The 13,756-nt window shown below is 37.9% G+C and overlaps 1 protein-coding gene and 1 long non-coding RNA gene across 2 annotated transcripts in view; one reads left to right on the plus strand and one right to left on the minus strand.

Annotated features, from left to right (window-relative positions):
• Window positions 1-1,029: 1,029 nt before the first annotated feature.
• Window positions 1,030-13,756, minus strand: part of LOC149224857 (uncharacterized) — a 74,048-nt gene continuing 61,321 nt past the window's right edge. The window contains exon 3 of the long non-coding RNA XR_016249549.1: window positions 1,030-1,430. This is a non-coding gene — a long non-coding RNA (uncharacterized LOC149224857). The remainder of the gene's footprint in view (window positions 1,431-13,756) is intronic.
• LOC149224858 (wax ester synthase/diacylglycerol acyltransferase 11-like) overlaps window positions 1,573-13,756 on the plus strand; it is a 74,084-nt gene continuing 61,900 nt past the window's right edge. The window contains exon 1 of the mRNA XM_089386305.1: window positions 1,573-1,962. Coding sequence (XP_089242431.1) covers window positions 1,666-1,962 — 297 coding nt within the window. The 5' untranslated portion in view covers window positions 1,573-1,665. The remainder of the gene's footprint in view (window positions 1,963-13,756) is intronic.

Below are 13,756 nucleotides of genomic sequence, written 5' to 3' on the forward strand. Positions count from 1 at the left end.
TAATAATAATAATTGTTTTTCTTAATATTATTAAATTTTATCACCTTTACAAAACTTTTATAATTATCTTAAATATATATAAAAAAACACAACTCTTACCCCACATTTAATTCTATATTAATTTTCACTCTACTCTTCAATATGACAAACATAACCCATACCGAAACATTTAATTCGATCTTCATACACACTTTACTCTTCAATATTAAAATCTATATAACAAAACATCTAATTCCATCTGTATACTCTTCAATATTAAAATTTATATGACTAGAACAAAGCATTTAATTTCATGTTGAGACATGACCCACATAACGGGAACAAGGCATTTAATTTCATATGAAGACTCACGTTATTCACTCTTCAGAGTTGGTAGTATATTTGGTGAACTTTGATGAGCTCAACCGAAGGCGTAGGTACTCATAATTCAGTGAGTTATTATTCTTTACGGCATGATTATATCTATTAACGGCGTTTTTTAAAAGCAAATTAAATCACCTCATTGGAATTAGGTCATTCAAAAATCTGTTGATTGAATTCTATTTTTGATTATTCAGGTGGAAAGAGTACTGTGGGTTACACATTTCGGCAAGATGTCTTAGAAATTTGTAGTTGTCTATAATGCGATTTTTTGAAAGTTTTTTGGTGGGTTTTTCCGGTTGAAATTCGGCAGGAATTTATTGGAATCGCAAGTTTGATAGCTAATTTCTGCACAATGAAAGCGTCCCAAGAGTTTTCGAGGGTGCTGAATCCAAATATGCAATTAAAAAACCATTTTAACTACAAGAAATCAAGATTTAACCTCAATTTCTTCCGCCGGATTCCGCCACCGGAATCTCCAAAAAATCACATTATAGACAACTCCTTTTAATTTTAATTACATAATAATGCCAAACCTCAGAATATTATTTGTGAAGAATTGGATTCATATATATATATTTAAAAGGAATTTTTAAATAACTAAAATTTATATATAGTTAAATAAATAAATAAATAAATTTTAATTAAAAAATAATTTAACTGCTCATATAAACTCCAATTAAACTTATTTAATTACTATTTGACCCAAAGTTATACCCACAGCAAAGCTTTCATTGCCGTAAAAAAAATTGAAAATCTACTGAAGTTTTATTGGATCCATTTAAAACTTCATAGCTTTTCTTGACTACGGTGAAAGATAAATGCCTGAAAATAGAAATAAACGACGATAAGAAAGCTGATCGTTGTTTTCGGTCGAATGCTATCCACACAGCTAAGCTTTTGTTGGCGCGTGGGAAGCTTGCGAGAGTCCACAGGGATTCAATGTAGCCAGCCAGAACTACTCTGCCATGTCAGAATTAGTTGACTGTAGTGAATGGAAATAGAGTAAAGTAGAGTAGCTCAACGAAAAGACGTGAACGTCATTCCTCCCGGCGCCACTCAAATCTTTCCTGCAGAATCGTACGAAAAATGCTTGTTAAGTCTGGCCAAATCAATACAATACGGACCCAACATTAAATAATGACACCTACTACCCTGCAACTGCAGTAAATACTGGCACTCTGAGAATGCCTTCATGCACGTATAAAATTGACACACATATTTCGAACATGGTTGGCTTTGAACAGGAGATTATTATATATTTTCTGTGAGTTCGTTCCCATTCGCCAAAGCTGCTTGTACAGGATGAACAGTGAGTCCTCGAAGATGGGGGATGGTGATGGTGGAAGACCTGATACAGAACAAAACCAGAAAGGAGGTTTATGTAGGGAAATTAGAGTTAAAGTGGAGGATAATGATATTACTGATATTGCTGTTGAGGATAATGATCCAGTGACACCAATGGGCAGAGTGTTTCTGCAACCCAGCTGGAATACAGTGGTTTACGGTATTATTTACTTGAGGAACGAAGCGGATGAAGACTTGCTCAGGTCTAAATTCGCTGAAAGTATTCATTGCAACCCGAAGTTCCAGAGTGTGGTGGTATGGTATTTAACCTGTTTTCATTAACTCTCCTCGTTAGTCTACCATTAGTTTAAAGTAGTGAAAGCCAATACAGATTTAATGCATGAAAATATGGGTTATCAGCCTGCTGATTCAATACACACAGCATGTTAGCGTTCTATTCTCATTTCGTTCATTTCGTTTTCTGAGTCTGGTTGAAGACGACCGAGGACAGGATACATCGATTATACCAACTTTTAGTCAAGGTTCTGGATTCATGACTAGCCAGTATGCTATATTCTCCTCATAGCTACCTGTTGATATTCGATGGCACTGTTAGTCTGGTAGTTGTAAGTAGTGCTCTAGGCTGTTTGAATTGATAATCTACATTTTCTAATGTTCAATCTTGATCTTATATTAACTGTAGTATTTAGCCAGGTTAAAGTTCAAGTATTCACCCAAATTGGTTGACTCCTCAAGCTTGAAACAAAGAGAGGTATCCAATATAATAAATTATTCTGAAACTCAGATCCAGATCCATTACATGATGGTAGATTTATTAAATGCTGAGAAGAATTTAAAAAGGTGTCTACAACAAGGATATGAACATTCTGGTAGAGTTGAAGAGTTCCCACAAGAATTGAATTTTAAAATCACCACAAACACGGAATAGATATGAACACTATGTTGAGTTTATTTTCCAAAATTACTGTGTATTTATGTATATGATTACTGTGTTTATGTATAAGAGTGAGTCACAAATGTCAAATACAGTCACATTCTTTATGTTTGTGCTCAGAAACCACACAATTTGGGTAAGATAACTTATGTTGAGCGTTTCTCTTATTTAAGGTGTGATTTTCACATTTTGCAAGTCGATATCATCTGTAATTTTATGTTATATTTAAGTAGACTCAATCCACTCAATGTAGATTCAATCATTTTTGGGCCAAGCATCTTATTTTGTAACTTGTAGTCTTGTGGGTAAATACATAATTCTTGTTTGTATTTTCAGATATTGCAATTATTCCTTTATTTATTCATATCCATATGATTTAGCTTTTAGAACAACAACAAAACATTATATTTATTTGTTTTTAGTTTTATCTTTCTTGTGTTTGGGTTAATTCTCTCTTTCGCACATTTGTGTTGGTTTCTTTCTTTCCAGGGATATACTTATCTTCAGCTCGTTGATATTGTTTATCTCTGTTTTTTTTTCTCGTTTACAGAATTTGGATTTTTTTTCAATTTTATTAGCTTGCCACACTTGTGAATTTCAATATTCACTAAAGTGATTGTGAATCTCACTCGAACAATTCAACCGATGTTTTAATGTCAATGCCTCTTTCTTCCTAGGGCTTTACAACCAATGAACTACTGTTTTTATTTGTCTTTGTGAACCTCACTCAAACAATTCAACTGATGTTTTAATGTCAATGGCTCTTTCTTCCTAGGGTTTTACAACCAATGAACTACTCTCTTTTGTTGCATATTTTTCTTTTTGGAAGGTAGTAGTTACCTCTCATTTCTTACCTTTATCAAGGTGATTTTATGAAAACTGTACAACCATTTATTCTTTTGTTGTTTTTTAAACTCAATAAGACTCAAAATGGCTTTGGCTAATATTATGCTTGGGTAGACCAAATTGTTGTGCTTCAAATTAAGAGCTTATGGACGTCTTTGACAAAACTATGCCCTCCAGTTCATAATGATGGTTATATCTTCATATGTTTAAAAAGGACATCTTTGGGGCTAACCCTAAATATAAAGCCAAATATGATTCATCATACCAAAGAAAATAAAAGCACAACTGAATTTGGGATCCTGAAGTTCTTTGAAATTGTGAACATTGTGGTCTCATTAATAGAGTCAAAACCAAGCTTTCCAATTTCAAGATGGGTGACTTTGAATGGACCGATGAGTATATCGAGAAGTTTAAGAACTTGAAGGGTGATATCGTGACATCAAGAGGAAAAGGGAAAAACATATTGAAATAATGTAAGCATTCTTTTCAATAAGTTTTACTTCAACTCTCAAATATATTACTATTACATAGGGTTCCAAGGTGGGGTGCATGCACCCCATGATTCACATGTACTTGGGGCGTCACGGGGACGCCCTGGGAAACATTTCCGAACATCCCCCTTTTGGGGAGTTGCAGGGGAAGCATTTTCCCAATGTGGGGGATGCGTCTCACCAAAAGCGGTGCTTCTGGGTGCACCCTATCAAAAGGGGACGCCCAAAAACACCCCTTTTGTGTTTCAAGAATTTGTGTGGGGAACCCTAATATTCAAGTCTATGGCCCTAGTATTGCTATGTAATTCATGGTAATGTTAGTTTCTTGAAGTAAAAGTGAGATTCTCCTTTTTCTGCCCTTTGATTAGCCTTTTACTTTGATTTAATTAGCTTGTTTTGTAAGCTTAATTAATATCATTTAAGACCCCCTTAAGATGGGTAGGTCATTGCTCATAATGGTTGGGATGTTTTTTAAGTCCATTTTAGTTTAATAGGTGTGATATGCATAGAACTAAGGTGTTGGCCTCACATGAAGGGATATAGCTCAAGTTAACTTCGCTTTTAATCATCATTCATCCATTGCCACTTTTTTGCATTTTAACATTTGGCACATGCTCTTATTTATTTCTTTTTGTAGTTGCATCAACCTATGAGTACTAAAAGAAATAAATAAGAGCATGTGCCAAATGTTAAAATGCAAAAAAGTGGCAACGGATGAATGATGATTAAAAGCGAAGTTAACTTGAGCTATATCCCTTCATGTAAGGCCATCACCCTAGTTCTATGCATATCACACCTATTAAAGTAAAAGGGACTTGAAAAACATCCCAACCATTATGAGTAATGAACTACCCATCTTAAGGAGGTCTTAAATGATGTTAATGAATCTTGCAAAACAAGCTAATTAAATCAAAGTAAAAGGCTAAGAAAAGGGCGGAAAAAGTAGTGTCAAGGGGTCCCTCAAGAAACACAAGTACTCCCTCCATAAAGGCACTCATGAATGAAGGTCTTGTATAACCCAGTATAAGACTAGCACACCTCTTATATAAGTCCACCCTATTGACCATATCACATCACACTCAACTATTAATTGAAGCATCGACCTAAGAATTGTTTCTCCCCCTAGAGCTCGAAAGCACCTAAAAGGGGTAGTTGATAATCTTGATAAGCCTCCCATACCTAAATCTAAGAACTTGTACAAGGTCATAAGCTAGTGTCAAGTTTGAAGAAGATACCTAATGTGATCTACTTACATGGGTTATACAGTGAATATTGTTTACTTCTTATGTTTCATTAACTCTTGTATACATCATAGATTGATCTCACTTGATTCCTAGAGTTGTGCTTCATGATGCCATACTTGTACGTACATAGTCTTTAAGAGGATATTGGTGATGAAACCCACATGACTTGGAACATGGAATTCTTGGATACTGACACACCTAGTAGGGTTCTATAATGGTTTGCCCATACCTCAACTTCACAAATTGCATAAATTCACGAGCTATTGTGAAGTTTGAAGAAAATACCATTGTAATATACTTACGAAATTTACATTAAACATGACCCACTTTTATGTCACAGTGACTCTGGTATATATGTTGGTTGGTCTCACTTGATTCTTGTAGCCCATACTTGTTGATGATAACACATACATGGTCCTCTGAAGGACATTGATGATCTTCTTTCACACTTCATTGAAGACATTATATACCCTTTGGAGAGCGTTGAGGCATTGAGATGATATGATGACTTGTTGAAATGCTCTAGCTTTGATGATGAGTGTTGTACCCTTGATGAGGACATTGAGCATTCTCATGATGGCATACTCTGTTTGGATAGTTTGTGGAGCTGCTTACCTTGATGATGTCATGCTCTTGCTTGAGGACATTGCATTTATGATGGGATGTTGCACCTTTGTGATGATATATCACCATACTTGAGCCAAGCTAGTCTGATGGATGATGACTTGACACTTTCTTATGATAAGACATTGCACCTCTTGGTGAAGCAACATGACTTTTGGAGCATTATTACCATATTTTGGAGAAGGTGTTACTCACATGTGCTCACTTTTCCCATATGTGATGTTTATGGAGCATTAAATGAAGATGACTTGACGATCGAGCATTATTTCTTAATTATAGAGGCATTTTATCCACCTCACATCATGGATTTCTATGTGATTTTAGTGGATATTATATCTTGTAGAGTGATAGCGCTTGGTTTCGTCATGTAAGTAGAGGAAGTGATTTTTTAATTGGGATCATTGCGGAGATAAAGCACTACTTGTCTACACTTATACTCTTATCTTAGCTATGGACGAATAACTAGTGCAACCTCTTGGAAAAAGGTTTGTGGTAAATTTTTTAAGTTTGATGGATGATTCATAGCTAAAGTTTATGGATGAGCAATGATTTATTTAGTGTTCTTACTAAGCCTTGTCGATTTATTTGTTGAAGGTATTAAGTGCAAATGTGTTTATCTATGGTGAGGGTGCATTCTACTTGTATTATTCTTGGATAGATCCTATCTTGTAAACCCTAGGAAGAGTTCCAGTGGAGAACCTTCCCTTGAAGTTGCATTGAAGCTTGTAAAAGTAAGAGTAGGATCTTCTAGGGTTAGTGGTGGACAAACTTAGTCATTACCCTTAGATGACTCTGGTAAGGTTAGTATTGGACAATCTTAGTCATCACCCTTTCCCATTCTTGACCCTTCCAAGGGAGTCAAACATTAACCAAGGTAAAGGTTTGGTTAATTAACGAGGCAAGGCTCTTTCCTCTAGAGGTGCTCCTCACTCTAAGAAATATTCAAAATACATGAGTACATCTCCCAAAATTTGCCTCCTCAACCATGATGTCATCCATTAAGAGACCTACATCACACTTCTAGGGCTTGGGGGGTGATTAATTTGAGGAAGATCTTAGCACTGCAACCTAATATTCTAAATCAAATGCTTTCATTGTGCTCAAGGATTCATAAATTTTTGCTAATGAAATGAAGAGTTTTTATGTTAATTTTATGAGCAATTTAACATAAACTAAGAACTAAACAATAACATAAACATATACAGAACATCATCAAAACGCATTACAACAAGCACATGATAAAGGAGTTCATCACCCCTCTTGGGCTACGTCTCCTTAGTCCAACTTCCAATGGCTTGGGCCTCTCTATTATGCTCAAAAGTGTAAAAATTTGTGTTTACAATGCTCAAATGCTTATGAAACTTGCTCCAATCAGTCTAGAATGTCAAAAATGACCATCTAGCCTCTTTTTGCATCCAATTTGGTGGAAAACTGAAGAAGTTATGACTTCTTCTAGTTCTCTCATTATTCGTTCCACAAATTGCTCCATATCCGACAAGAACCCACAATTTTGCTCCAAAAATCTGCTAACCGAGCGAGAATTTTTCTGCGCTGTGGGCTATAATCTGTCAACACTGACTGTCCATCGCAAATCGCAATTGGAAAGGACCGGCAACCTTAAGGTTTGTGTACGCAGCGGGCGACAGTGCGATTGTGATGTTGCGGACCCGACGACAATATAAATTGGAACTGATGAACATCTCACATCCGGGAACTTATTACAAATCGCAGTTCGGTGGTGCCTCGACGATAATCATAATGCGGGACTTTGCACCGTTGAGATATGCGATTGCGATATCGCATTGCAACCCAAAATTGTCGGGGGTCGATTCTATAATGCTGACCCTTCGCCGATTTGTGATTGCAATACATCGCATTGCACCTCCGAGTGATTCTTGAAAACCTTCCCGCTTGCCTTATCGCATCGCACCCTTCCTTGCTCGGGGGCCGATTTTTAACGCTGATGTTGGTATCATCCTAAGACCCTTTTTCCTTCCCAAAAACATATCATTTCTCCATACATTTTCATCATATATCCCTCAAAATCCTTGAATATTGATTATTAATTGTTCTATAGTTATTAAATTGCATAGAAATTAATTTAGGGGTTTTATGTTCCAGAATTAGAGGTTTTTGATGACATGATTACAGGAAGTACCCACATCCTGTAATGAGCTTACCGTTTGACATGTGGCGCAGCAGATGAGCCAGAACGAAAGGCATGGGCGAAAAGCAGAATGTCCAAGCATGGACAAACACCTCTCACCCAGCCAAATCGAGCCTCCTATGCATGCGGTCAACTTCAGTCAAAGCAGGGTACTCTGGCGCATAAAAGCAGCAACAGCATCGTTCTATTTTCATTTTGATTTTTGTTCTTTTTGAAACATATGGTATGGAAACATTTTGAAAAGGCTATGTAATAAACGCGGCAACAACACTATGTACATTCAATGTATCGATGATATGGCTGTGTACGCATGTGTAAATACAGTTAGTTCAATGTTTGAAGGTTAATCAATCGTTGAAACATTTTCTCAGAACAGAGTTTTAGTTAATACACAGAACCATTTACAGTCACAACGTGTGTATACCCTTTTGCATTGGTTGATTGCTGAACGGTGGTAGTCAGTATACCCTTAGGCGCGGACGGGCCCTGCGTTCTTCGTTTGGTATACTGCTCTTCGTTTTGTTACATTTCAGTTCATATATATTTGCACAGCGTTGTATTAGATTCGATTTATATGTTTGCACAGCGTTGTATTGGATTCGATTTATGTATCACATGGGTTGCATCATAGTTTCGATTTACATAACTGTTGATTTACATAGCATACGGGTTGCAGTCATCTAAGCTTTCGATTCCTTTATCCTTTGAATTTCATTACATGTATATGGTGTGCGCATATGAAGGGTTTATGGTTATGTTGAATGGTCAGCACTAGGATCTGGAACGAGAGTCTTGTAAGGGATTCGGTCCCTGTGTGATTTATAGATGCATGCTCATAAACTCTGCTTCATTTTACAGTCTATTTATGTTCTTTTTATATAGTTTAATAGTGTAAATATCTTGCATGCTGTGTGTGTTTACCAAGCAAAGGTTTTCTGAGTGATACCTCTGTAAGGAGGTTAGAATCATTGCCACAGTCATACACAGTACTTAGATTCATAGTTTGCCTTGATAGATGCATCTCATAACCAGCATTGTAGTCAAATATATCAGTAGGGTAATCTAGGTGTGTGAAGGATAGGCTGCATATAACGGTCTTCCGTAAAGAAGCCTTGCAATCTACCTCATAATCACCTGGGTGGTAATTCTTTATGTCTATATATTTTAGACCACGCCTCTAAGCTTACGCACCTCGGTCGATATTAAATATAGAGTCCAGTCTAGTACCCTAGCTGGAACCACTACATTTTGGCGCCGCTGCCGGGGAGGCGTACGTAAAGGATTCAAACAAAAAGAAAAAAAATTTCAATACACAAAAACAACCAAAAACACAGTTAGAAATCATGTTTATTTATGCCTAGACTTAGAGACACTCAAGGGAGATTTGTGAGAACCCCCCACCATCTCAACACTAACCCATCATCATCAGGAGCAGACTCTCCGGGGAATACAACTGAGGAGGATATTCAAACAATAGCTGAGAAATTTTATTCAGGACAACACATTACTCTTGCTGAGAGAGAAACTCTGTTTGCACATAAATCACAACATCCACCCTTTCCTAAATCTTCTACACAAGGGAGAAGTAGCACCATTACCAAACAATATTCCTTTCTCTCTTTTCCACCAAGAGACACTAAGAGACCAAGTAGAATGGCTGAGGAGGGATATGGATCAGTTCCCCATCAAGAGGAGGAGGAATCCACTTTTAAATTCCCTATACAAGAAACACAGGAGGATGAGGAGATTAAAATGAAAAATATACCCCCATCCGTGCTACCCAATTTCTATGGAATGGCATTAGAGGATCCGGACTCATTCTTATTCGAGTTCGATATTGTGTGTCGAACTTATGGATATACAGATGATGCTCACAGACTGAGATTGTTTCCAGCCACATTAAAGGCAGCAACCTTGAAATGGTTTATGGGGCTAGGTGAGCATGCCATAGTAGATTGGGATGGCATGAGGAGAATATTTCTGAGGAAATATCAGCCTTATTGCAGATCCAAAGACTCTAAAGATGACATCTTTAGAATGAGTCAGCAGGAGGATGAAACCTTAGAAGAATATCTAGAACGGTTTGTCTATAACTTGCAAAAATCTAAACACCGAACCATGCCTCCTGATCTAGTCCGCACAATCTTTTTGAAAGGTATCAGGGAAGAATACATGGATGATCTCAACTTAATGGGCAAAGGTGATATCTCTGCCTTACCCTTTGAAGAAATAGCTGAACTGTGTGAAAAATATTCAAGAAGTAAAGCCAAAATGGGAAAGAGAACCTTGTCATCCAGGGTCATAAAAACTGCCTCTGCTAGTGTCACCCGGGCTGAAATTGGTAATCTTTTAGAAGAGTTCAAAACAGATTTGTTGGGTACTCTAGGAAACCAAATTGATACCTTAAAAGCCAAAAAGAAACAGGAGGAAGAAGACAATATCATGGCTATTTTCTGCCCCAAGTGTCGCAAGAAGCATGCATTAAAAGACTGTCCTCTAGACAATATCCAAGTATGTGCTTTCTGTACTGAGCATCATGATATGTTTAACTGTCCTAAAGTTAAAATTGTGCAGAACTGTAACATGGCAGCCAGCACAGAGATGGAGAACGTGTACTACATGGGTGCAAAGCGACCATGGCAACCAAGGCAAGCACCCCAAGGTATGTTTCCTAATCAAAATATGCAATTTCCTATGAATGATCAGATGTATGCACAAAACTCATGGAATATACCTATGCCATGGCAGCATGGAAACCAATCACAAAATCAATGGAGACCGTCTCAACAGTATTCCCAATCCTACCATCAGTATCCTCAATCATACCCACCTTACTCACAGTCATATCAGCAGTACCAACAGCCATATCCATCACAATCACAGTCATATCAGCAGCACCCTCAGCCAGTTGTTTATCAACCCCAACCTTCTCAACAGACCTTACCTGCTCCTCCACAAATAAATGTACCACAACTTCAATTTCCAACTAACCCACAACCTCCCAGACCCACACAAATACCTGCTCAAACTGTCCCAAATCCGAACAATAGAGCAGAGAGGCCAGTTTATAATGTAGAGGAAGGAACCTCCTACTCCACACTGCCTTTGCAAAACATTAATCTGAGGTCTGGTAGGGTGCTCCAGAAGGATTCTCTAATAACAGATCAGCAAGAAGAAAACTTAGAAAAAGAAAATGAAATGACCACTCAAACAAAACCAAGCAGTGAAACCAAGGACAAACAGATGCAATCACTGCAACCACCTTTTCCGGACCGTTTGGTTCAAGTAAAACCACCATTGCCTCCACCACAATTTGATGTCTTGGACGAACTTAAAAATGTCTACATAAAAATCCCTTTGCTGCAAGCTATAAAGGACATTCCTATTTACACCAAAGCCATCAAAGACATGTGTCTCAAGAAACCTGCTAGAAAGAGGATTGATCCTCAGACCATTCATGTTTTAGGAAATTTAGCAGGCCTTATGACCAATACCATCTCCATGGAGAAGTATGTTGATCCAGGCATTCCAAAAGTGACCACCATCATTAACAACATACGGATCCCAAACACTTTGATAGATCTTGGAGCTGCAATCAATGTCATGACCCTTGAAACTATGAGAACACTCCAGCTTGTGAATTTGCAACATACCACAATTATTCTTGAACTAGCTGATAGGTCCAAAGTCATTCCTGAGGGGATTTTGGAAGATATCATTGTTTCACTGGACTCTTGGGAGTATCCGGTGGATTTCCTAGTCCTTCAACCCAAATCCAATCTAGGAGGACATCCTATCATTCTAGGCAGACCATGGTTAGCGACTGCTGATGCATTTATTGGATGCCGATCAGGTAACATGATTATCTCTAGAGGGACCGAAAGGAAACAACTCACCCTCTATCCATCGGCACAATCACCTGCAGTGACACATAACTTGTGGCTTGATGACAAATTTAATGACAAAGAGGAGGTACAATCTGTTTTTAGCATTGACCAGATCTATGATTTCCATGAAGACAATACTGATTTGGTAGAATTATTTCTCTCACAGCCTGATATATCTGAAAATGTGAGGAATGAACAATAAATGCTGCAGATGTACTTCTAGCTCAAAACTTTCAAGAAACATGCACTATCCATTCCTTGCAATCTACATTTCATGACATCTTTCAGTTCAATCCATTACCAATGCACAGAGTCAAGTCATAGAGATCAGTCCAGGCAAAACTTTGAACATAGGTAACCACCTTGACTCATCTCAACAAGAAAAATTGATTAGACTCTTGACGAAGTACCAAAAAGCCTTTGCATGGGATTACACTGACATGCATGGGATTCACCCCGACACATGCACTCACCACATTTACACTGACAGCACCATTAAATCGGTGAGGCAACCACAAAGAAGAATGAACCCCATGCTCCAAGACATTGTCAGAGAGGAGTTGCAAAAACTTTTGAGAGTCAACTTTATATATCCTATTTCTGACAGTCAGTGGGTATCCCCATTGGTTATTGTGCCTAAGAAGAATGGCAAGTGGCGTATCTGTGTGGACTACAGACAGCTAAACAAAGCCACGCTCAAAGACTACTTCCCACTGCCATTCATTGACCAAGTGTTAGACACCCTAGCCGGCAAATCATCATTTTCCTTTCTTGACGGTTTCAGTGGCTACAACCAGATCCGGATTGCCTCTGAAGACCAGGACAAAACCACCTTCACCTGTCCTTGGGGCACCTATGCCTACAATGTTTTGCCATTTGGACTTTGTAACGCTCCAGCTACATTTCAGCGAGCTGTGTTAGCTATCTTTGCTGATTTGATACATGATTGTGTTGAAGTGTATATGGACGATTTTTCAGTATATGGCAATTCTTTTGAACATGCATTAGAAAATCTAGAGAGAGTTTTGAAAAGGTGTATCGAAGCTAACCTGTCCCTCAGCAACGAAAAGTGTTTCATGATGCTAAATGAAGGGATAGTGTTGGGCCATTATATCTCTTTTCAAGGCATCCAGGTTGACCCAGCCAAGATACAGATTATTGCCGATTTGCCTATTCCACAGAACCAGAGAGAGGTAAGAAGTTTTCTCGGGTATGCTAGCTATTACCGCAGATTCATTGAACATTTTAGCAAGATAGCCTTACCTTTGTTTAAACTTCTTGCCAAAGATGTATTTTTCAATTGGACTGAGAACTGCCAACATGCATTTGAACAACTTAAGAAGAAACTATCTACTGCACCAGTCCTGAGAGGGCCTAATTGGAGTTTACCATTTCATATTTTTACCGATGCATCTGACACTGCCATAGGTGCATGCTTAGGCCAAAAAGAAGAATCTTGTACATATGCAATTTATTTCATTAGTAAAAATCTCACACCTGCCGAGCTAAACTATACAGTTACAGAAAAGGAAACACTTGCCATCATTTATGCTGTGAATAAATTTCGCCATTACATAACTGGTTATGAAGTCTTTGTACATACTGATCACTCTGCCATTCGACATCTTATGAATAAACCAATAACTAGTGGCAGAGTTACCAGATGGTTACTATTGTTACAGGAATTTAACATCACAGTGTTAGATAGACCAGGCAAAGAAAACCAGGTGGCAGATTTCCTGTCTAGACTGCAAAATCCAGGTGAGATTGTTCCTGTTGAGGATTCTTTTCCGGATGAGCACTTATTTGCAATTTCCATAGTAACTCCTTGGTTTGCTGATTTAGCTAATTACTTGTCTACAGGTAGGACACCTCCACATTTCACTGCAAAGGAG

The sequence above is a fragment of the Pinus tabuliformis genome, chromosome Q (genome assembly GCF_031772625.1).
Source record: "Pinus tabuliformis cultivar Carrire ecotype Pingquan chromosome Q, CPIR1, whole genome shotgun sequence".
NCBI classification, from domain to species: Eukaryota; Viridiplantae; Streptophyta; class Pinopsida; order Pinales; family Pinaceae; genus Pinus; species Pinus tabuliformis.